The 25,452-nt window shown below is 48.3% G+C and overlaps 1 protein-coding gene across 10 annotated transcripts in view; it reads left to right on the top strand.

Annotated features, from left to right (window-relative positions):
- The window catches only part of DNAJB2 (DnaJ heat shock protein family (Hsp40) member B2), a 497,647-nt gene that overhangs the window by 221,394 nt on the left and 250,801 nt on the right, over positions 1-25,452 (top strand). For all 10 annotated transcript variants that reach the window (XM_029604995.1, XM_029604999.1, XM_029604998.1 and 7 more), the window contains one exon: positions 11,812-11,882. In XM_029604995.1, the coding sequence (XP_029460855.1) occupies positions 11,812-11,882 (71 nt within the window). The remainder of the gene's footprint in view (positions 1-11,811; positions 11,883-25,452) is intronic.

A 25,452-nucleotide genomic window follows, 5' to 3' on the forward strand; every position in this document is an offset into this window, starting at 1 on the left:
AGAATGGGAGCTGATGGATGAAGCCTTTTAGTTCCTTGTGGAGCATTGAGGCCTCTTGTACCTAGACTTGTTGGTGACATCAGACAGTGCGAAGGTTCCGCAGATTTTTTAGTCACAAACATGACATGAAAGCGCTGGGCATCATCGCTCTTGTTTAGGAGTGGCTGCATGGTGGCCTGCTGTATGCATTCCCGCCTTGGCCTCTGATAGGCAGAATCGTCCAGAAGATTGCAAGTCAAATAAGTGCGATCCTTTTGGTGGCTCCAGATTGGGTCCGGAGGCTGTGGTATGCCAATCTGCAGAAACTGCTGGTGGGCAGTCCCCCTCAGGATACCGCTTCAAAACTATCTTTTGTGGCAGGGACCCATTTTACTTGACGATCCGGGTCAGTTTTGTCTTATGGTTTGGCCATTGAAAGGGCTCAGTTGTTGAAGCATGGTTACTCGCCTGTCATGTTTTCCACTTTAATTTGGGCCTAAAGTTTCTACATCTCTGGCCTATGTTAGAGTTTGGAGAGTTTTCGAAGCCTTGTGTTCTTAGGTTATCAACCTCTCAAGATGGACATTCCCTTAATTTTGGCGTTCTTACAGGATGGATTACATAAAGGCTAGAGGATGGGAATGAAGAGTAGAGCCATGGGGGTGGCTTGCTGGAATGTTGGCTACTACCTGGTAATTACTACCCTTACTCAAATAGCTTTCGCATGGTTAATGCAACCCCAACATTGCTCTCTGCTTCAACTGTAAGGTGAAATGTAGAAAAGAGGATTTGCATTCCGATAACTAACAAGGACTGAACTTCATAATCTGGGTAAACAAAAAAGCGTGGGGGTAGCTTGCTTAACACGACGGTTATTACCCTAAATCAATTAAGCCTGATACATCACTTTGAATGCATATACAGCATTGCTCTCTGTTTCTACGGCAGGGGGAAATGTGGAAAAGAGGATTTACATTCAGGCAACATCCAACAAGGCATCGATCTGTGCAGTCTAGGTAAACAAGCATCGGGGTAACTTGCTTGATGCGGCAGTTACTACCCTTAACCATAGGCCTTGTGCTCACCTTTGATGCAGCTCCAACATTGCTCTCTGCATCAATGACAGGGGATGGTGGGAAATTTGAATCAAGCAGTTATCAACAAGGGCCCTGAACTTGATTGATGAAACAGATAAGTATGGGAAAATAAGTGTGGAAGCTTGCTTGGCAAACTAGATGGGCCGATTGGTCTTTTTCTGCCGTTATTTCTGTGTTTCTATGTCTCTATAAAGGCTTGGCCCTTAACGCCTTGAAGGTTCAACTTGCAGCCCTCGCTTTGTTATAGGGGGCAAGTAAATGGTGGGCCTTTATCTTCCCATTCCGATGTGTTTTGGATCTTGAAAGGGGTTAAGCATCTTTGTCATACTTTGTGGCTTCCTGTACCTTTGTAGAATCTTAATCTGGTCCTGGAATTCTTAGCAGGTAACATAGTAACATAGTAATGATGGCAAAAAAAAAGACCAAAATGGTCTATCTAGTCTGCCCAGCAGGCTTCCCAAGGTAGTAACTGCCACTCCATGCAGGTTACCCCCACGTTTCTGTTAAGGGTAGTAACTGGTGCTCTGTGTCAGGTTACCCCCAAACCTTTTTATTTATTCCCATCCTCTAGTATTTAGGGATCCACAGTATTTATCCCATGCCCCTTTGAAATCCTTCACAGTTTTAGTCTTCACCACTTCCTCCGGAAGGGCATTCCATGCATTCATCACCCTCTCTGTAAAGAAATATTTCCTGACATTGGTTCTAAGTCTTCCTCCCTGGAGTTTTAAATCATGACCCCTAGTTCTACTAAATTGTTTCCAATGGAAAAGGTTTGTTGACAACCATGGATCATTAAAACCTTTCATGTATCTGAAGGTCTGTATCATATCACCCCTGCTCCTCCTCTCCTCCAGGGTATACATATTCAGGTTCTTCAATCTCTCCTCATAAGTCCTTCGATGGAGACAACCCACTATTTATTTATTTATTTTATTTATTTTAAAATTGTTTGTTTACTGCCTTTACAAAAATAATATTTGATTAAAACAGTTTACAACAAAACAAACACAATTGTGTATTTTGGTCGCCTTTCTCTGGACCGCATCCATCCTGTGTCTGTGTCCTTTGAGATACGGTCTCCAGAACTGAACACAGTACTCCAGGTGAGGCCTCACCAAGGATCTGTACAAGGGGGTTATCACTTCCCTTTTCTTACCAGATATTCCTCTCTTTATGCAGCCTAGCATTCTTCTGGCTTTTGCTATCGCTGTGTCACATTGCTTTGTCGACTTCAGGTCTTTAGACATTATATAACCCCAAGGTCTCTCTTCTGTTCCATGCAGATCTGCCTTTCACCCCCCCCCCCCCCCTCCCCCAAAACATACACTTCTTTTGGATTACCACACCCCAGATGCATGACTCTGCACGTCTTGGCATTGAATCCCAGCTGCCATATCTTCGACCACTCTTTCAGCTTCCTTAAATCCCATCTCATTCTCTCTACTCCTTCCGGTGTGTCCACTCTGTTGCAGATCTTAGTATCATCTGCAAATAGACAAATTTTACCTTCTATTTCTTCTGCAATGTCGTTCACAACAGAACCGGTCCCAACACCGATCCCTGTGGCACTCCACTTAACACCTTTCTCTCTTCAGAGTAAGTTCCATTTACCATTATCCGTTGTCTTCTATCCGTCAACCAGTTTGTAATCCACACCATCACCTTGGAGCTGACTCCCAAGCTTCTCATTTTGTTGATGAGTCTTCTATGTGGGACTGTATCAAAAGCTTTACTAAAATCCAAGTAAATTACATCAAGCGCTCTTCCCTGATCCAGTTCTCTAGTCACCCAATCAAAGAAATCAATTAGATTAATCTGACAGGACCTTCCCCTGGTGAATCCATGCTGCTTCTGATCGAGCAAACCACCGGATTGTAGATAGTTCACTATCCTTTCCTTCAGCAGAGTCTCCATTAATTTTCTCACCACCGAGTTGATGCTAACCTGCCTGTAGTTTCCAGCCTCTTCTCTGCTCCCACTCTTGTGAAGCGAGAGCACCACCGCTCTTCTCCAGTCACTAGGCACTACACCCTTTTTCAGGGATCTGTTGGAACAGGTCACAAAGTGGACCTGCCAGCACATCTCTGAGTTCCCTCAGTATTCTGGGGTGAACCTCATCAGGCCCTCTGGCTTTGTCCACTTTCTGTTTTCTTAGCTCTTCCCATACATTATCTTCCGTAAATGGAGTTTCATCTACTCCACCCCCTTCTACAGTCCTGATAACCTTTCGGCCGCTGCGTGGTCTTTCCTTGTGGCTGCATATCTTGAAGACAATATTTCCTAGCGTGTAGCAGATGGACTCAAAACAAGTGGGGTATAGTGTGCTCGTGCTAGCAGTTGGAGACGGATCTGACGTCAGCATGGGTACATATACCCCCGCAGGAAGTGCAGCAATTCAGTAATTTCCGTCTCCAAAGCAGTTTGGAGCTACCTCACGCTCGCTGAGCGTGTTTCCGAATTCTAATGACTAAATTCCTAGAAGAAACCTATTGAAGCAAGCCCCGCACTCCTGTGGTAATACCAGGCGGTCACTCACCCAGTTGAGTTTCCCGAGCTGACTTCCGTGGTCCCTCGGAAGCGAGAGCCTTGGTCCGGTGGCCGGTTCGCGGCAGGGACCTAGCCCCCGAGTGAGAAGGGCTCGGGCGTGGACTTGGCCCCCGAGCGAGACGGGTTCGGGAGCGGCCTAGAGGCAGCGGGCGCACTTCCTTATGCGCGGCGGTGAAGGTACTCACCCTCTCCCCCCGCAGCCGGAGACCGCCCGGGTCGCAGCCGGGAAGCGCCGAAGACAAGGTAAGGCGTATATCTTTACTTGGTCTCCGAGGAAGTGTGGACTAACTGGGCCTGCCTACGAGGCAGCATGCCAAGGAGGTCGCCATTTTGCCTGCCTACTAACCTTCGCCGATAATTGCTAAGCGCACGTTGTTAGCGCACGCGATAGGTGCACGTTGTTAGCGCACGCGATAGGCGCACGTTGTTAGCGTACATTGTTAGCTCACGCGATAGGTGCACGTTGTTAGCGCACGCGATAGGCGCACGTTCGCACATTGTATGCCGCCCGTTTCTGGCGCACATTTATGTCGCCAGTGTATAGGCGCACATTTATAAGACGCCCGTGTATAGGCGCACGTGTATAGGCGCACATTTCTAAGACGCCGTTCATAGGCGCATGCTATTAAGTGCTCTTGTTAGGCGCACTTTATTGGGCGACACCGAATTTCAGGCGAATGGAGCATAAGAGAGCCCATGCGGCCGCAGAGCCGGCAGCTCCAGAATCTGGCATGAAAGCTCTAAGCCTCTGCTCAGCATGCAACCTCAGAGCCACACAGAGCGAGGAAGCAGACTCACTATGTGCCCAATGTGAGGAGGCCATGGGAGTTCCAGGACAGGCTCGGCCCCAGCCCAGCGGTTCCTCAGCGAGCACACCGGACTTAGCAGGCCGCGGCGAGCAACCAGGGAACCCGAGAGACCTGGTGCCCCTACGGCCAGATCTAGCTTCGCTTTCCTGGGTGGAATTATTCAAAGGCCTTTGTCCAGATGCAGTCTGCTCCTCGAATGGGTCTTTCCGTCCCGGTTGATCCGGTCCCTGGACCCTCGAGACCTAGGTGCAGCCACTCACCACCCGACAGCCCCGCTTATGGGGATTCGGATTGCTCCCAGGAAAGTGAGGAGCGCCCCGAGGAGGGTGAACTTCCCTCGGAGATAGAGCCATATCGGACCATGAGGCGCTTCTTTCGGAAAGAGGATCTTTCAGGCCTGGTCTCCCAATGCCTATCGGAACTGGCCATTCCGGGCCAGGATACCCCAGGGGACCCTAAAATGAACCCCCTGTTAGAGGGCCTGCGCCAACCGGCTCACCATTTTCCCCTCCTACAGGCAGCACAGCAGCTAATCGATCTGGAATGGAAGGCACCGGAGGCCTCATTTAAAGGGGGTTGGGCCTTGGCAGGCATGTACCCTCTCGATCCGGCGTCCAAGGAGCTGCTGGCGTGCCCCAAGGTATATGCCATAGTTAACGCAATAGTGAAGCACACCACCATTCCGGTTGAGGGGGGAGCGGCCCTCAAGGATTCACATGACCGACGCATGGACACCATTCTGAAACAAGCTTTTGAGGTAGCAGCCATGTCCCTTCGAATCGCGACCTGCTGCACCGTGGTGACGCGCTCCTGTTTATCACAGGCGAGAAACAACACCCAGGGAGCAGACATGGAATCAGCTCTCGCATTTCTCACTGACGCAGCCTCTGACCTCGTCCGTACGGCAGCCAAGGGAGTGTCCTCCTCAGTGGCAGCCAGGAGACAGCTTTGGCTACGTAATTGAGCGACCGACTCGTCCTCCAAGACACGACTCACAAGAATGCCCTTTAAGGGTTCCTTACTGTTCGGCAGCGATCTCGAGAACTGGGCTACTAAATGGGGTGCCTCCCCATTACCCCGTCTACCAGAAGACAGGGCGAGGAGGAGCCAGCGTTCTTTTTTCTAGACCATCTAGAGGTAGAAATTCGCAGCGCTTCAATCCTTACAGGACTCGCTATCGAGCACCTCGTTCGCAGGCCAGGAACCAGTCCTTTCGGACTAAGCACAACAAGAGGAGAACCGGCTCAGGTTCTGGCCCCAGCCGCACCCCACAATGACAATCAGCCGACCTATCCGGGGGTAGCAGCCATAGGGGGCAGGTTAACCCTCTTCTACCGCAGGTGGGTCGAGATTACTTCGGACCAGGGGGTCCTCGCTATCATCGTAGAAGGATATTACCTGGATTTCTTTCGGCCTCTGCCGAACAAGTTTGTGGAATCTCCTTGTTCACCGCTCAAGGCAGCAGCACAGTACCTGCAGGAGAGAGAAATTCTGGGCATTATTCCATTTATTTCATAGTACCCAAGAAGGAGGGCACTTTCAGGCCCGTCCTGGACCTCAAGTCAGTCAACAGACACCTACGGGTCCCCAGCTTTCGCATGGAAACTCTACGGTCGGTCAAGAATTCAGTACAGCCAGGGGAGTTTCTCACCTCCCTAGATCTGTCGGAAGCCTATTTACATATCCCAATCCATCGGGATCACCAGCGCTATTTACGCTTCAAAGTCCTGAATCAGCACTTCCAGTTCCGAGCTTTACCCTTCGGGTTAGCCACCGCGCCGCGGATCTTTACCAAGGTCATAGTAGTAGTGGCGGCGGCACTCAGGAAGGAAGGAATTCTCGTCCATCCCTACCTGGACGATTGGCTGATCAGGGCAAAGTCACCAGAGGAGAGCCACCGGGCAACCAACAGAGTTATAGCTCTTCTGGAAAGCCTTGGATGGGTAGTCAACATAAACAAGAGCTCCCTACAGCTGTCCCAGTCGCTGGAATACCTAGGGGTCCAATTCGACACCCGAGAAGACAAGGTCAGCCTGACCTCCAAGAGAAAGTCAAAACTCCAGAGTCATCTGCAGGCCCTGCTGAGCACCAGCCGGCCCACAGCTCGGGATTACCTACAGGTCCTCGGCCTCATGGCGTCCACTCTGGAGGTGGTGCCATGGGCGCGGGCTCATATGAGACCGTTGCAACGCGCCCTTCTATCTCGATGGAGCCCACGATCACAGAACTACACCGTACACCTACCTCTACCGGCCAGAGTGCGGTATCAGCTACGGTGGTGGTTGCAGCCCGGCCACATGAACCGGGGGTCAAGAATGTCCTCCCCAACCTGGAATTCTGCTCACCACAGATGCCAGCCTGAACGGATGGGGAGCACACTGCGAGGAACTCACCGCCCAAGGGCGGTGGACCAGAGAAGAGTTGAGGTGGAACATCAACCGACTAGAGGCACGGGCAGTCAGGCTAGCGTGCCTGCGATTTGCCCACAGACTTCGCGACAGAGCAGTCAGAGTGATGTCAGATAATGCCACCACGGTGGCATACATCAATCGTCAGGGCGGAACCAGAAGCCAACAAGTGTCCCTGGAAATAACTCCCCTGATTTGGGCAGAAGCAAATCTCCAGGACATCTCCGCCGTCCACATTGCCGGGAAGGACAACACGACGACAGACTTCCTCAGCAGAGAAAGCCTAAACCCGGGGGAGTGGCAGCTGTCACCCACAGCCTTTCAGATAATTGTGGATCAATGGGGGACGCCAGCCATGGACCTCTTAGCGGACAGGTCCAACGCTCAAGTACCCAGATATTTCAGCCGCAGGCAGGATCCTCGGGCTCAGGGGATCGATGCCCTGGTACAGCCGTGGCCTCAGGGGATCCTGCTATACGCCTTTCCTCCATGGCCCCTGCTGGGCGCCATTGTACACAGGATTCAGCGACACAGAGGCCTGGTTCTTCTAGTGGCCCCGGATTGGCCAAGAAGACCCTGGTACGCAGACATGAGAAGACTACTGGCAGGGAATCCTCTACGCCTGCCTCCACACAGGGACCTGCTGCAGCAAGGTCCCATCCTCCACGAGGATCCGGCTCAATTCTCTCTTACGGTCTGGCCATTGAGAGGGCTAGACTGAAGAAAAGGGGATACTCGGAGCCGGTTATAGATACACTCCTCCGAGCATGCAAGTTCTCCACATCCCTAACATATATCAGGATCTGGAGAGTTTTTGAAGCCTGGTGCGACTCTCATGGCACCAACTCGCATGCCGCTAAGATTCCTATCATTTTGGACTTCCTACAAGATGGACTTCAGAAGGGTCTGTCCCTCAGCTCCATCAAGGTTCAGGTAGCAGCGCTGTCTTGCTACGGTCCCAGGAGTGATGGCAACACCATTGCCAAACACCCAGACGTCTCACGTTTCCTGAAAGGAGTCAAACACATTCGCCCGCCACTGCAGTGGCCAGTGCCCTTGTGGAACCTCAACCTAGTATTGGAATTTTTGGCGGGATCAGCCTTCAGGCCCCTTCGAGGCCTGTCCCTCCGTTTGTTAACCTTGAAGATGGTGTTCTTGCTGGCTGTGTGTTCAGCACGCCACATCTCAGAGCTACAAGCACTATCCTGTTGTGATCCATTTCTCAGAATCACTCCAGAGGCTATCCATCTTCGCACAGTTCCATCCTTTTTACCCAAAGTAAAAACTTTCACCTCAACCAAACCATATCCTTGCCTACCACGGAAGGTTTGAAGAAGTCGGAGGAAGGTCGAATGCTACACCATCTTGACATTGGCAGACTGCTGTCCAGATACCTGGAAATGTCAGAAGCAGTACGAAAGACGGACCACCTGTTCGTCCTGCACAGCGGAAAGAAGCAAGGGGAAGCGGCCTCACGGCCAACCATCGCCCGCTGGATTAAAGAAGTTATCAAGGCAGCCTACATAGAGGCGGGAAAACCACCGCCTCTACAGGTCAAGGCTCATTCTACCAGAGCACAATCGGCCTCTTGGGCAGAAGCTAAGCTGCTGTCGCCTGCAGAGATATGTAAAGCGGTGACGTGGTCCTCCCTCCATACCTTCTCCAGATTCTACCGTCTGGACGTCCAGGCCCGGGAGGACACAGCATTTGCGAGGGCTATCCTGAATGGACCTCGAGCAGCCTCCCGCCCAGTCCGGGAGTAGCTTTTGTACATCCCACTTGTTTTGAGTCCATCTGCTACACGCTAGGAAATGTAGAGATTACTTACCTGATAATCTCCTTTTCCTTAGTGTATGCAGATGGACTCAGCATCCCGCCTGGCTGCCGGCATACATGGGGATTCACTGACTCACGGTAAGCCATGTTTTCTTATAATAGGCCATCCACCCTGCCGGGTGTCGACGCCTTCCGGTTGAGAACACTGGCGGTCTCCAGCTACTATCAATCGGTCAGGGTAATCCTGTTCATTTAATCGATCGGTCAGCTACAGCTTTTGCAAGGAAGATTACTGAATTGCTGCACTTCCTGCGGGGGTATATGTACCCCTGCTGATGTCAGATCCGTCTCCAACTGCTAGCACGAGCACACTATACACACTTGTTTTGAGTCCATCTGCATACACTAAGGAAAACGAGATTATCAGGTAAGTAATCTCTACATTTCTGGTGGCAATCTGTTCGGCACGTTGTGTTTCTGAACTGCAGACCTTTAATTGCCGTGAGCCTTTTCTGAATATGATTCCAGGAATGGTACAGCTTTCATTTGAATCTATCCATTTCCCTGCCCACCTTGGACAGGGACAGGGATGGAAATGAGTATTGTCTTTTGCATTCCTTGGATGTCAGCTGGCATTTGCTACGGTAACTTGGAAGTTACTAAATCTGTCCGGAAGTCTGATTGCCTGTTTGTGCTCCAAGGTGGTGGTAAACAGGGACCACTGGCGACTCTGGCAACTATATTTTATTTATTTAAAGTATTTTTATACCTTTGTTCAGATAAAAATCACAGCCCATTGGGTTAAGGAAGTCATTATGGCTGCTATGTGGCTGCTGAGATTCCTTTGCTGAAACAGATTAGATTGTATTCCACGAGGATTCAGGTGGTATTGTGGGCAAACTTCATTTGTTGTCACCTGTCCAGATTTGCCGAGCGGCTATGTGGTCATCTTTGCACGCTTTTTACGAGTATTACCACTTGGATGTTTTAGCTAGGGAGGACGCCGCGTTCAATCGGGTGGTAGTGACTGGACCACTGGCAGCCCCTCTCTCTGGGAGTAGCTTTGGTACATCCCACTGGTGGGGATTGGCCTTTCTGAGTGCAGTGGAAAGAGAAATTACTACTTACCTGATAATTTCCTTTCCTCTGAGAGCAAGCCAATCCCCGAAATGCCCTCGGCTGTTGATGTTTAACTTTGATTCACTTTTTTGGGGGGCAGACATTGCAGAGTATTGTTCCTGCTATTCGTTGAAGACTGGTAAGTGGCTTATCTGGCCCCTCAGTTTAGTTAATGTTAGTTGTTTTGGCTGAGTTCAGTGTTTATAATGGGTTGGAAGCATGAGTGGTTGATTGTTAATAATCATGTTAAAGTATAATCAGTTTGTCCACAATTTGGCTTTTCCAAAGAATACTGGCGGGCTGTTGTCGAGGTGGTACTATAATATCCGTCTCCATCTGCTGCCAGAGCTGCATAACCCTCTTTCCTTGGAGGTAAAGAAATTAGCAGGTAAGTAGTAATTTCTCCTTTAACCTGCCAAAATTTTGAAAATTGCCCTGAGTTGCGTATATCAGGAGCATATACTGAAACAGGGTAGAATTTGAGGTAATTTAGCAACTGGATGGGAGTAGTGGTGGGGAATTCATGTAGTTAGTGAGTTGGCAAGATCGAGGAATGTATACAAGAATTTTCATCTAGAGAAAATGAAAAACCCATACTAAGAGGTGATTTTTAAAAAAAGGTATCATGGATGGGGGTGAACTCCTTCCCTGACCCCCTTCAGTGGTTTATCATTCTGTCCTGCTTACTCTCCGATGCTGGGCCCACTGACCCTACCTCCTGCTTTTCTTTGATCCCTCTGGCTGCTGATACAGCTGCTTCTTCCTTCAGCTGACATCATTGCCTGCTTTGTTGACTTTTGTGGGCCCTGAAGCCACTTTCTGCTTCCTTGGCCTCCACAGGCCACTGAAGCTGCTTCTGTTCCAATGGCCTGCCTGATGCTGCTTCTTGCATTCATGCGAGCTGCTGATCTAAAAAGGTTCTGGAACAGTGTCCCTTCACAAAATCATTACTGCGCAGTTGTCATGATGGAAGCTAAGCACTGAAAAGTAAAAGTGATGTCTGGAGAGAGTGCTCAAGGGATTAATTACTATAATTACAAAAAGGCAGTATGTTTGTGTTTCTATCGTGCATTTTGGTGAGCAGAAATCCAAGGGCCACATATATTTTGGAAGTGGAAGAACCAGCAGTCACTAAACTGAAAGAACCTGTGGAGAAGTAACTTAGTGGTTAGAGCAGCAGGCTGAGAACCAAGGAAGCCAGGTTTCAAATCCCACTGTCTTTCCTTGTCAGCTTGAGCAAGTCACTTCATCCTTCATTGCCTCTGGTACAAACTTAGACATCGTTTCCTAAAGCTTTCCCCATAAATGCAGAACATGAGAAAAGCTGTAGTAAATCAGGTCCTTAGACTGTAAGCCCTCTGGGGGGGGTGGGGGGTAGGGCAATGCCTCCTGTACCTGAATATAATCTACTTTGAAAAATTAAGAGCCCTGGGGGTCTTCATATCTGATCTGACATGGGGGGGGGGGGGGGGATAGGGGAGTCAGACCCGTGGGGCGGGTCTGACTCCATTCCCCCCCTATGATTTCCCCCTTTTCCCTACCCGCTTTTTTCCTTAGAAATATCTCTCTTCAAGACAGACTCTAGTTAATATTGTTACACATATGTATTTGATATGTATACTCCTAGTTTTTCTGTTAAATAAGCATTTTGCTTTTTCCACTTATGTTCATTGTAAAGCCTTTGGCTGAATTACTGTTTGCTGTAAACCGAGGTGATGTGCATCACGTGCCGCGGTATATAAAAATCTATAAATAAATAATGGTGACGAAGGAGATGGGAAAGCTGATACGTAATGAGAAGTGACACTGGTAGGAAGGGCCATTAGCCCTGTACAGATTACTGGGTTTAGTTCTGGGGATCGCATGAAAGGTGCCTGCAAACTCATTTTCAAATGGAACCTCCCGGTGGAGTTTGAAAATTGGCACCCACAGGGGGAATGTGGGCATTTTGTGCTTGCATATTTCACACCTGCTCTGAAATGCCATTTCGAATGAAGCTCTCTCAGTATGCTTGTGAAATACAACGGCTATTGCACCCTTGATACAATCCCATCTTGCCCTTTTTCTTTTTAGGATCATTGAGAATGAACAGGAGCGGATAGAAGTGGAAGAGGATGGACAGCTGAAGTCAATCCAGGTTAATGGTAAGGAACTGTCCCTCGACCACCGATAGGCACGAAGGCTGCTGGTAGGAGCCCAGGGAGGCAGTGAGGACAGGGCAGGAGAGCAGACAAGCAGCCGTTTCTTTCAAATTTCAGTGCACTGGAATAAAACTTTTTTTTAATGTTTCCCTCTCTTTGGCCTCATTGTGTCTTACCTTTTTCGGTGTCATCTTGAGGGCCACAAATATTTTTCATCTTTGGGATCTGCATGCTGCCTTTATAAGAAGCACTTTATGGGTTGCTTTAATACAGACCTAGGACCTGTGGTAAAATCTGTTTACCATACACCTATTCCTGACTTATGGTTTACAGTTAAAAGAAATATCCTTTTGTTCATCTATAACCCCTGAGAAATTTATATCTCAGCAGACCTGGCTTTCTGCGTTCCTGCAGAGGCATCGGTGTATACACAGATCAGAAGCCACATTTCCAGTATTTGAGTACCACAATTAAAATTTAAAAAGGATTAATTTTTAAAAGAAATGCTGCTTTCAGAATTACAGCTTCTTGTGGTAACTACAGCAATGAGTTACAGCAACAACCTTAAGAAAAGCGATGTGGCAGTCTCCCTTAAACCCTCCTCCTTGTAGAATAGAGCGTTAGTTACATGGCACCTACAGGCTGTGGGAACCGCATGAAGAGCTTAGGCACCCAGATTTGGGAGTTGGGCATTTAAATCCCCCTCTCTGAAAATTAAGCCAGACTGAGCTACTGAATTTTCGCGCATAGTTTCATAAGACACTTAAATTAGGCAACCAGAAAGTAAATAGGGCCAGGAACAGGGAAAGAAACACTTGCTTCCTATATTTAATCAGAAGCTCCAATAACAGGCCTAAATCTGGCTAACCTAGCACTCACCAACCCTCCCTCAGAGCTCCAAAAGAAAAACTTCCCAGTCCTCCCCAGTTTCCTCTCCCACTAGCCTAGTTTTCAAAAGAATGTAGGCTTCAATCTCTTCTCCCTTCCACCTAATCTAAAACTACAAAATGCAGACCTAGATCCCACTCCCGATCTCTCCTCCCTCCCACCTGATTTCAAAAGAATTGTGCCCAGAATTCCCCCCAGCCAACAGGACACAAGTTTAGCTTCTGCTGGGTCAGCATCCTGTGTTGCTTTAATGTGAAGCATTGCCAGAGCAATCCTGGACTCTGAACCAGTAGGAGGTAAGATAGTGTCTTCCAGCTGGCTCGGCAGAGTGAGTTTTCTAGGGGGTTCTGGAAATGAGGTTGGTGGGATCAGAGACAGTTTATTTCAGATTGGGAGGGAAGGGGATAGCTGCCTTTGGAAGGGTTCTGTTAAAGGAAAGTACTTAAGCCTGCTGATGTTGATTTTCAGCAATAGCTGGCTGTGTTTATATGCCCAAATCTGAAAGCATAAATGTAGGTGGCCAAGATGTGGCTGCCTAGATAATACACTCAGTTTTTGAATAATGCATCCCTAAGCTTGCAAAGGTGATAAGAAATTTCTGTTAGCAGGTAAAATAAATGTGTTTAAGATGTATTCACTTTGTTACTATAACTATTTTAAGTCCTTCTGAGACCTTGCATTTTGTTGAACTATAGATGTTTTTGTCAGGATGCAAGCACAGATAGGTGCATGGCAACTGCAGGGATCAACTCCTTAATATCATAGGACAGGGCTTCGTAAACCTTTTCTGGGGACCTCACAGCTAGTCTGTTTTCAGGTTATTCACAGTGAATATGCATGAGATTAATTTATATTTCCTCTTCATCCAGTCCGAGCAGGCCAGACCTGTGGGTTATGCATTCCAATCAGCAGATGGAGATAGAGATCAACAGGTTCGCCGATGTCATTCCTTATATACTTCCATGCTGACACCAGCCTGCCAGTATTCTCTGTCTCCAGCAGATGGTGGACATCTTATGCTGTGGACTCAAGCCTGTTGGCTGAAAAAGAAAGCATTGGAGCTCCTGAAGTGACTATTTTGTTTCTCCCTCAGTTGAGCTAGGTCTTTGGAATTGACAGAGGTCTTGTTCCAGCAGTGACATAAGAACATAAGACTTACCTTATTGGGTCAGACCAAAGGTCCATCAAGCCCAGTATCTAGTTTCCAACAGTGGCCACTCCAGGTCACAAGTACCTGGCAGGATCCCAAGGGGTAGATAGATTTCCAAGCTGCTTATCCCAAGAATAAGCAGTGGCTTTCTGCAACTCCACCTTAATGGTATATATATATATATATATATATATAATTGGCCACTAAGTTCCTTGGTGGGGGAGAACTCTAGAGCAAATGCTTTGAGCCCAAGGGGTAGTCTGGATCTCAGCCTGCTTCTGTTGCAGAGACACCTGTCTTCCCTCAGCCGTTGATCCCTGAAGGTCACAGTGGTCAAATTGCAGCCACAAGGCAATGTGAGTCTGACTGCAAATCCTCCGGGGGTGAATGAGAATGCAGTGGAGTTGCGTGATCCTTCCCTGTTCTGTGTGCCCCCACCTCTTATTTAAAAATGTGTGCTAAAGGATGCCACATTTTTTTCCTGCTTCTGTGTCCACTTGCTTATCTTTCTCTGTGGTGAACTCCCTTCCCTGCCCTGGGCTGCTTTTTCCGTTGGGGCACGGTTTTGCATAGAGGGTCAGTTTTGGGCCCCCTCCATCGCCAGATGGACTACTAAGGGACTGCTCAAAGATGGAGGAACAAACTGGCAGTTCTGTGTTGGCTGAACACCAGAGACTCAATCGCAGAGTCTTCTATTGCTCTGGGCGGGGTCAGCCTAGACGAGTGTTCTGTTCTTGTTGGAGCCTTGTCTTCCACATGGGTTTTTCGGTGGCCATTTTAGAACATGGTGATGTGCAGCAGTAGTGGGGTTTCTTGCTGCTCCTTGTGATCCAGGTGTCAATGGGATTTCAAAGCCCCGGGGACGGACTTTGGTGGCTAGGTTTCTTTAGCTGCCCATTTCATGGCGAGGAGAGTTCTGCACCAGAATGGTAGCCATTTTGTAACTGCAGGAGCTAAGGTTTCCCTTGATGGCTCTAGCAGTACAGAAAGGTAGTGTAGTCCTCATTCTCTCAGCTCCTCTGCTTTCCTGTCTTTTTTTCTCTAGCCTGGATCTCCTTGTTCGAAGTTTCTGTGTGAGGGAGCTATTTTAGATTAAATTCTTAGTGGAACGCAGGATTTGGTGAGAGAGGTAACGGTGGTGGGGCCACTTAGCAATAGTGATCATAACATATCAGATTTGCACTAATGACTGGAAGGGGGACAATATGTAAATCTACAGCTCCAACACTAAATTTTCAAAAGGGAAACTTTGATAAAATGAGGAAAATAGTTAGAAAAAAACGGAAAGGTGCAGCTGCAAAGGTTAAAAGTGTACAACAGGCATTGTTTAAAAATATAATGTTAGAAGCGCAGTCCAGATGTATTCCACGCATTAAAAGAAAGGTGGAAGGATGGATACAAACTTTTGTATAGATGGTACTTGATACCTGCTAGGTTATATAAAATGTCCCTACTCTCCACAGAAGTTTTTTGGAAGGGTTGTGGGGATAAAGGCACTTTCTATCATTTGTGGTGGTCTTGCCCGAAAATGGGAAAGCTGTGGGATGAAGTTTTAGCTTTTGCAGGGGAAGTGGTGGGCTTTTCTGTGCCCAAAGACCCTAAAATATGTTTGCTGAATATTGCACAAGGCGAGGGACTATATCTCAAACTGTCTGATTATTCAGGTCATGACAGTGGCTAGATGTGAAATTGCTTCATGGTGAAAAGAAAGGACAACCCAGCTCTGTCCAACATTATATCAAGGATTGAGAGACTGTATTATATGGGACATCTTACAGCTATTCGTAATGACAGATTGAATGCATTTCAGAAAATAAGGGAACCCTATCTTTGCTGGAAAAGTGAAGCTCAGTTAAGATAATTTTGGGGTATAAGGATTCCTGGGGTGGGGGAAGGATTGAGGGGTATAAATTGGAGATTATTTTATGTTCATTAAAAAGTTATGGGGATGTATTGCTAGAAGATGTAGTGGCACATAAATGTTAGAGGAGGATTTCCTTGATATCTGTTACTTTAGAATTTGCTGACTGTGAAGGATGTTATTCGTATTTTATAATCAATGCTACTATGTCAACCGTTTTCTAGCTTTCAATAAAAATTTCAATAACAAAAAAAAAAAAGGTGAAAGGAAATCAAAACAACCTTACCGACATGGTTAAAAGGTGAGGTGAAAGAAGCTATTTTAGCAAAAAATGCTTCAAAAATTGGAAAAAAGATCCATTTGAAGAAAATCGGAAAAAGCATAAGCATTGTCAAGTTAAGTGTAAAATATTGATAAGGCAGACTAAGAGAATTTGAAATGAAGTTGGCCATAGAGGTAAAAACTTATAATAAAAACTTAAAAAAAAAATATATCCGAAGCAAGAAACCTGCAAGGAGGTTGGTTGGACCGTTAGATGAGGGGTTAAAGGGGCTCTTAGAGAAGATAAGGCCATTACAGAAAGACTAAATTAATTCTTTACTTCTATGTTTACTAATGATGTTGGGGAGATACCAGTTCCGAAGATGGTTTTCAAGGGTGATGAGTCAGATGAACTGAAGATGTAGTAGACCAGATTGACAAGCTAAAGCGTAGCAAATCACCCGGACCGGATGGTATGCACCCCAAGGTTCTGAAGGAACTCAAAAATGAAATTTCAGATCTGTTAGTTAAAATGTTTAACCTATCATTAAAATCATCCAATCCATGAAGATTGGAGGGTGGCCAATGTAACCCCAATATTTAAAAAGGGTTCCAGGGTGATCTGGGAAACTATCGACCAGTGAGCCTGACTTCAGTGCCAGGAAAAGTGGTGGAAACTATTCTAAAGATCAAAATCACAGAGCATATAGAAAGAGATAGTTTAATGGAACACAGTCAGCATGGATTTACTCAAGGGAGTAAGGTGATGGAGAAGGTGCAGAGAGGGGCGACCAAAATGATGGAATGGAACAGCTCCCCTATGAGGAAAGACTAAAGAAGTTAGGACTTTTCAGCTTGGAGAAGAGACAGCTAAGGGGGGATATGATAGAGGTGTTTAAAATCATGAGAGGTCTAGAGCGGGCTAATGTGAATCAGTTATTTACTCTTTCGGATAATAGAAAGACTAGGGGGCACTCCATGAAGTTAGCACGTGGCACATTTAAAACTAATTGGAGAAAGTTCTTTTTCACTCAACGCACAATTAAATTCTGGAATTTGTTGCCAGAGGGTGAGGTTAGTGCAGTTAGTGTAGCTGTGTTTAAAAAAGGATTGGATAAGTTCTTGGAGGAGAAGTCCATTACCTGCTATTAATTAAGTTGACTTAGAAAATAGTCACTGCTATTACTAGCAACAGTAGCATGGAATAGACTAAGTTTTTGGGTACTTGCCAGGTTTTTATGGCCTGGATTGGCCACTGTTGGAAACAGGGTGCTGGGCTTGATGGACTCTTGGTCTGACCTAGTATGATATGTTCTTATGTTCTTATGGAGTCTTGTTTCACAAATCTGCTTCATTTTTTTTGAAGGGGTTAATAAACGTGGATAAAGGTGAACTGGTAAATGTAGCTTATTTGGATTTTCAGAAGGCGTTTGACAAAGTCCCTTATGAGAGGCTTCTAAGAAAACTAAAAATTCATGGGATAGGAGGCACTGTCCTTTTATGGATTACAAACTGGTTAAATGACAGAAACAAAGAGTGTGATTAAATGGTCATTCCCTGTATATACGTGGATCAGTCCAGACAGTGGGTTGAGCCTCCTGTCCAGCAGATGGAGACAGAGAAAAACTGAAAGAGTATCCTATATTAGGACAGTGCTCACCCTGCTTCCCTTCTGTATTTCTCTGTCTCCAGCAGATGAAGGCAGTTGAACCTGTGGTTCCCTAGCATTTTCTGTTGTCTCTCCTTGTGGTGATTTCTTTTCCTTTCTTCCCTCTGGGTTGATTCCTAGATCAAGCAAGTATTAGTTATTTCAATTAAAAAAAAAATATCAAAAGGAAATCAAAGTTTTGTGACCAAGTAAGACAGATCTGTCTCATTGCTCTTACTGGGTCCCAGGGGGGATATTTCCTCTTGAGTGTTCAGCCTGGGACCCCTTATTCCCAGTGCCTTCTGCCTGTCTGGGTTGATACTGGTGGTCCAGTCACTCCCCCTTTGTGCTTGGGTGACCCCGGAGAAGTCTCATGCCTCGGGTCTCTGTGCAGAGCTGACTCCATGTCTCTGCTCTGTTTGAATTAAGGACTAAATTAAAAAAAAAAAAAAGCACTTTACAGGCAACCGAGATTGATTTGAAGGGCTGTGGGAACAGGGACGGAGCAGGGCCATTTTTGCCGGCTCCCGCTCTCGTCTTCACACCTTCTCAGCTGATTTACTTTTTTCTCCGCGGCAGTTTTTTCCTCATGCCGCGCTCAACTGCTTGCCTAGCCTGCGGGGAGCCTGCTTCGCGGCTCTCCCACAGTGGGCTGTGTTTCCTCTGCCTGGCGGGGAGGGTCCCTCAGCAGCGGCGGAGAAGTCAGTGGTCCGTGGTCGGACCACCAAACGTGCTCCCAGGCTGGCCTCCTCCCCGAAAAACTGCGGGAACGGCGGCCATTTTAGTTTCTGGCCAGACCCTGGCCAGACCCTGACCCTTCCCACCAAGTCCCCCCCTCCCCCCACACGGGAAGGCCCATCACCGGTTTTCCCCAGAGTTTGTGCTTTTGCTGCACAAGTCTTTTCTAGCCAGTTTAGAAGAGCAGGACGATCCTCCCTCGGGCCCCCCCGGCAAAAATCCCTCTGGTATCCACCGGGCAGGCCCCTCAAGCCCCGGATTCGCAGGTAGTCAGGGTCAGGACTGTGCCAGGCGTACCAGATCCCCCTGATCCGCCTCATCCCTCTCCACTGCCAGACCCAGATCAGGATGCCGACTTGCTGCTCCCTAATCTGCCCGTCAAGGGGGACGACCCACGGGTCTTGTAATTATTCCACTGGGAAGAGCTTGATCCACTCATTCCTTTTGTTCTGGATGAGCTGGGTATAGAGGTACCTCCTGAGGAATCCACGAGTGCCTCCACTTCAAAGACAGTGGACCCGGTCCTGGCGGGGCTTAGGGCTCCTCCACGTACTTTCCCATTCCATCTCATGCTAATGCAGCTACTGCTTTGGGAGTGGGAGTTCCCCAATTCCGGTCTCCGGGTGGGTAGGGCGATGGACAAGCTCTATCCTCAAGATGCTCAAGATCCCAAAGGTTGGCACATCAGTGTCTGCGGTCACTAAACGGACCACCATTCCAGTTATGGGGGCAACCGTGTTAAAAGATCTTCAGGACATAAGTTGGAACTCTATCTTAAGATGATTTTTGAAGTCCTGGCGACAGTCTGTAGCAGTCTCATGCAGCAGGCAAGTCTCAGGTGGGTTCAACAATTACTTAGCACCCAGGACCTCCCATCTGCAGAGGCATAACAGGCAGAACGGCTCGAAGCTGTGGTGGCCTGTGGCGCGGATGCTCTTATGACCTCCTCAGGGTTCAGGCCAGAGCCATTGTTTCCGCAGTTTTGGCCAGGCGTCTTCTCTGGCTGTGAAATTGGGCAGTGGACTCCTCTTCTAAATCCTAGCTGGGTACTCTATCTTTCAAGGGTAAGTTGCTTTTTGGAGAGGACCTGGACCAGCTTATTAAATCTTTGGGCGACAACAAGATTCATAAGCTGCCTGAGGACCACCCTAAACAGTCCAAGTCCTTCTTTCCTTTGCGCTTTCATTTCAGGGGTCAGCGCAGATACATCAAACCACGTGGGAGTTTTCAAAGAAATACTTCCACAAGGTCTCAATCGTGGTCTCATTCCTTTCGTGGGCGACATCCCTTCCGAGATGGTAACCACCAAGGTGCCGCCACAAAGTCTTCACAATGAGATGCGGCCGGCCCATTCCTCTGTTCTCAACTTAGGTGGACGTCTGTCCCTCTTTTATGAGAAATGGGTCAAAATTACCTCTGATCAGTGGGTCCTCGAAGTCATCGAAAAAGGCTACGCATTAGAATTTGCTCGGGATCTCCCGAGCTGCTACTTAATATCTCCCTGTGGCAGTCTAAAGTGCCCGGTGGTATGCCAAACTCTCAACAGGCTCCAAGAGCTCGGGGGCATAGTCCCTGTCCCCCTGGAGAGACAGGGGTCCGGCCAGTATTCCATCTACTTCATTGTCCCCAAAAAGGACGTTTCCTTCCGGCCTATCCTGGATCTCAAGTGGGTCAACAAAGCCCTGAAGGTCCCTCATTTCCGGATGGAGACCCTGAGGTCGGTAATAGCGGTGGTTTGCTCAGGTGAGTTCCTTGCCTCTTTCGACTTGACGGAAGCCTACTTACACATCCCGATCCACCAAGAACACCAGAAGTATCTTCGTTTCAACATCCTGGGTTGGCACTTCCAGTTTCAGGCACTCCCGTTCGGTCTCGCCATTGCTCCTTGAACTTTCACCAAGGTCATGGTGGTTGTAGCAGCCTACCTCCACCGAGAGGGCATCCTAGTTCATCCTTATTTGGACGACTGGCTCATTCGGGCGAAGTCGTAGAAACTCTGTGCGATAGCAGTCAACAAGGTCTTGTCACTCCTCACTTCCCTTGGGTGGATAGTCAATTTCTCCAAGAGCCACCTCAAGCCCTCTCAGGTCCTGGAATCCCTAGGAGCATGCTTCAACACCCGCGTGGGCAAAGCTTTGCTGCCTGAGGCTCGGGCACTCAAACTCATGGATCAAGTCCAACATCTGTTGTCCCTCTCTGTGCCCACGGCCTGGGACTACCTTCAAATCCTGGGCTCTATGGCTTCCACTATAGACTTGGTTCCTTGGGCTTTTGCGCATATGCGTCCTTTACAGAAGGCTTTGCTCTCCCACTGGAAGCCGGTTTCGGGGGAGTTCCGGACACCTTTACCACTCTACCATTGCCAGCTTGCAGTGGTGGCTCTCTCTCGCCCACTTGTTGAAGGGAATGTGCCTGGAAACCCCTCAGTGGGTCATTGCTATGACGGACGCCAGTCTCTCCGGCTGGGGAGCGTTTTGTCAGACTCAGTCTACCCAGGGACAATTGTCTCCCATCCAATCTCGATGGCACATCAATCAGCTGGAGACCCGAGCGGGTCCGTCTGGCACTCAAGATTTTCCTGTCCTTGATTCTTCGCAGAGCTGTCCGCGTTCTCTCCGACAACGCCACCACGGTCTCTTACATCAATCGCAAGGGAGGCACCAGGAGTCGCCTGGTGGCTCTGGAAGCCAGCAAGCTGCTCTCCTGGACTGAGCGTCATCTGGATCGACTAGTGGCCTCTCACATTGCGGGGAAGGAGAATATTCACGCCGACTTTCTCAGTCGTCAGCACCTAGACCCAGGGGAGTGGGAGTTGTCCAAAGCGGCGATGGAACTGATTGTGCGCAGGTGGGGAACTCACACTTAGACCTAATGGGCACTCTGAGGAATGCGAAAGCTCCCAGATTCTTCAGTTGCAGACGGGAGCACTGCTCGGAGGGGGTGGATGCCCTGGTTCTTCCTTGGTCTCACGACATCCTCCTTTACGTGTTTCCGCCCTGGCCCCTGGTAGGCATGGTGCTCAGGAGAATAGAACGCCACAGAGGGCCGGTCATTCTTGTAACGCCAGAATGGCCTCGGAGGCCTTGGTTTGCGGACCTGGTGAACCTCGCATCAGACAGTCCTCTTCGGCTCTTTCACCTCTCTCATCTACTGCGTCAAGGGCCCGTATTTTTCGATCAGGTGGATCGCTTTTGTCTAGCGGCTTGGCTTTTGAGCGGCGGCGACTGAGGAAGAGGGGTTATAAGGAGGAAGTGATATCCGCGCTACTGGGGGCACGTAAACCTTCCACCTCTCTTGCTTACATCCGTGTTTGGAAAGTGTTTGAGAAAATGTGTGCTGCCTCCAGTGTACCGGCGTGCAAGGCCCCGGTGTCCCAGGTTCTCTTTTTCCTTCAGAATGGCCTCTTCAAAGGTTTTTCCTTCAATTCCTTACGGGTACAGGTTTCGACTCTGTTCCCTCTTGGGGCGGGTTGATGGTTACTCGGTTGCGGCCCATCCGGATGTGGCACTGTTCCTCAAAGGTGCCAAGCATTTGAATTCGCCTGTCCAAGCTACTCGTGGAGTCTGAATTTGGTTCTTAGGGTTTATTTATTTATTTAACTCTTTTTTCTATACCGACATTCATGATACAAATCATATCATATCGGTTCACAAGGAACAGGGGGGTTGTAACAATAATATTGAAGAGGAAGAAAAATTACAATAAAACAAGGTTATGTGAACTTGGAAACAGAAATGTGCCGGAGACATAGGAATAACGTTGTAAACTTAACAAGGCTATACTGGAAGTGCATTGGGTCGGAAATAAGGCAATATAAATATATATAAATATATATATATATAACTTATATACAATCATGAAACTGGCTAACAATGCGGGGCTGTAACAGTACTGGGGGGAGGATCAGCAGGGGATGAGGGGGGACTTTCTAGGATCAAGGAGTTAGGAGGGGGGAAGGGGTAGGGAGAGGAGGGGAAAGAGGTATGGGAAGGCTTGTTGGAACAGCCAGGTCTTGAGTTTTTTCCTAAAGGTCACCAGGCAGGGTTCCTGTCTGAGGTCTGGAGGCATGGTATTCCAGATGGCTGGCCCTACTGTTGAGAAGGCTCGTTCTCTGGTGGATGTACAAGTGGTAGATTTGGTGGTGGGGGCGTGCAAGGTTCCTTTATAAGCCTCTCTTATAGATCTTGTAGAAGTGTGCAGTCTTAGTGGGATATGAAGGTCGAGTGAGTGCTGATTGTGTATGGTTTTGTGAATAATGGTGAGGGACTTATGTAGGATTCTGAAGCTTATGGGGAGCCAGTGTAGATTCCTGAGGATGGGTGTGATGTGATCTCCTCGATTGGTGTTTGTCAGAATTCTGGCAGCAGCATTCTGGAGCATCTGAAGGGGTTTGGTGGTAGAGGCGGGGAGACCCAATAGGAGGGCGTTGGAAAATAGAGTGGCCTGGAGGACCATCCTGAAGTCATGAAAATGGAGGAGTGGTTTAAGTCTTTTTAGAATTTGTAATTTGTAGAAACAGTCCTTGGTTGTATTGTTGATGAATTTCTTTAAGTTCTCTGTGAGTTCTCTGCGAGGCGCCCTTCGAACCTCTTTAGCGGTCTACTCTTAAGGATTTTACTCTCAAGACGGTTTTTCTTGTCGCTATTTGCTCTGCCAGGAGAGTGTCTGAGCTCCAAGCGTTGTCATGTAGGGAGCCCTTCCTTCGCGTTTCTGATTCAGGGGTTTCTCTTAAAACTGTTCCCTCCTTTTTACCTAAGGTGGTGTCTTCCTTTCACGTAAATCAGTTGGTAGAGCTCCCGGCTTTTTCTCCAGAAGACATTGCCAGTACACCTGACAGAGAACTGAGGCGACTTGATGTCAAGAGAGTCCTACTGCAATATTTACATGTTACTAACGAGTTTTGAGTCTCTGATCATCTGTTTGTTCTTTAGATCGGGCCCAATAAGGGGAACAAAGCTTCTAAGGCTACTATCGCTTGATGGCTGAAGGCGGCAATTGCTTCAGCACATATCTGTTGGGGTCGGACGGTCCCGGAGGGTTTAAAAGCACATTCTTTGCGTTCACAGGCGACCTCATGGGCGGAGAGCCAGTTGGTTTCTCCGCAAGAGATCTGCAGAGCGGCTACCTGGAAATCTCTGCATACGTTTGCTCAGCATTATCGTCTCGATGTTCAGGCACCAGTCTTTGGCTCCTTCGGCAGACAACTGCTTCGAGCGGGACTATCTCGGTCCCACCCTACTTAGGGAAGCTTTTGTACATCCCACTGTCTGGACTGATCCGGGTATGTACAGGGAAAGGAAAATTGGTTCTTACCTGCTAATTTTCGTTCCTGTAGTACCACGGATCAGTCCAGACTCCCGCCCGGGCTACATCTGTTTTGGATATATCCGCTCAAAGTTTTTTTTCTTTCACAGATTTGTTTTTCTGCACATTTACATCATATCAGAACTATAAGGCACCGGAAGTATCTGCCAGATAGATATTTCTCACAGGACAAGCAGGATGGTAGTCCTCACATATGGGTGACATCATCAGGATGGAGCCCTGTACGGAAAACTTTTCTGTCAAAGTTTCAACAAGCTTTGACTGACACTGGCACACTGAGTGCACTGAGCATGCCCAGCCTGCAATTATCCCTGTGAGCCACAGGTGTCTCCCTCAGTCTTCTTTTTTCCGCTCTGCAGTTAGCATTGCGGTTGGAGCTCTGTGAGGATTTTTTAACTAATTACCTCATGGAAACACTTAACTTTTCACTTCAAAAAACACTTTTCCCTGCACGGGTCTCCCTCCGCGTACGTTTTTATGACGCTCGGTGAGTACTAATTCTTATTTTTTCGGTCGGTTCCTGTCACTGTCTGGCCTGTTAACCGACTGAAGCCTTCCCTCTCCCCATTTTTCAGTCAGCTTTAAATAGCTTGCGAGTGTCTCTGTGACACTCTGCTTGCTTATGCTAGTGGGATAGGGATTTTTTCCGTTTTTCCTTAACATTAGAACCTCTGTAGCTTCAGGTCCTTCGTTCCCTGGTACCCTCATGCAGTCGATACCCTATCGCTACTACCGGTACCCTCCTAAACCGCCCTGGGTTTCCATATGTCATCAGCGCCCCTCCCCCCACGGTGCCCTGATGCCATCATCCCTGTTTTTGTCTTTCAGTGCTACCAGGCTTTTTTCCTCCTACGCACTGTTTTTTTCCTTGGGCTTTCTCGGTGCCGTCCCTACCCGGATGCATGCCATCGACGTACACGCTGTTGGTCGCTGCCATGCATACTTGGGTTGACGCCACCGTTCCCCGAGACACTTTTAACGATGCCAGGGTCACTTCATCGATGCCACCCACTTTTTTGGGGATGCCATCGATGCCCCATCCTTCCCATCGATGTCCAGCCCTTTTCCATCGATGGGCATCGGTGCCACATCGATTCCATATCGATTCCATCGATGGGCATCGGTGCCAGATGGCTTGTCCATCGATGGCATTGGTGCCAGGTCCTTTTGTATCGATGGACATCGATGCCCAGGTGTTTCCATCCATGGGCATCGATGTTAGAATGCATCCATCGATGGCAGTCGATGCCAGGCTGGTCCCATCGGTGGAATTCGATACCCAGGTGGTTTCCATCGGTGGGTATCCATGCCGGCTCGATTCCATGGATAGGCATCGATGCCAATGCCAGTCTTATGGCTGGCATCGATGCCAAAATGGATTTCATCGACCAGGGGATCCATGCCATCGATTCCATAGGTGCCCATATCGATGCCACCGACACACATGTCTGGGGCACCGATACCATGTACACTTGGAAATCCGAGTCGGTCCAAATCGATACCGTCAACGTCTGTGGCCATATAGTTGATGCCCGTGGCCATGCCACAAAAGGCATCAATGCCCACCTCCATGCATCGATGCCCTCGACACCTACGTCGTTTCCTTCGGTGTCCTTGGCGCCCCTATCGAGTCGACCTCGACTCAGTCGATGCCGGTATCTTTTTCAATAACGGCGATGTTTTTCGACTATTCGATTCCACA

Source organism: Rhinatrema bivittatum, chromosome 6 (assembly GCF_901001135.1).
Source record: "Rhinatrema bivittatum chromosome 6, aRhiBiv1.1, whole genome shotgun sequence".
Taxonomy (NCBI): domain Eukaryota; kingdom Metazoa; phylum Chordata; class Amphibia; order Gymnophiona; family Rhinatrematidae; genus Rhinatrema; species Rhinatrema bivittatum.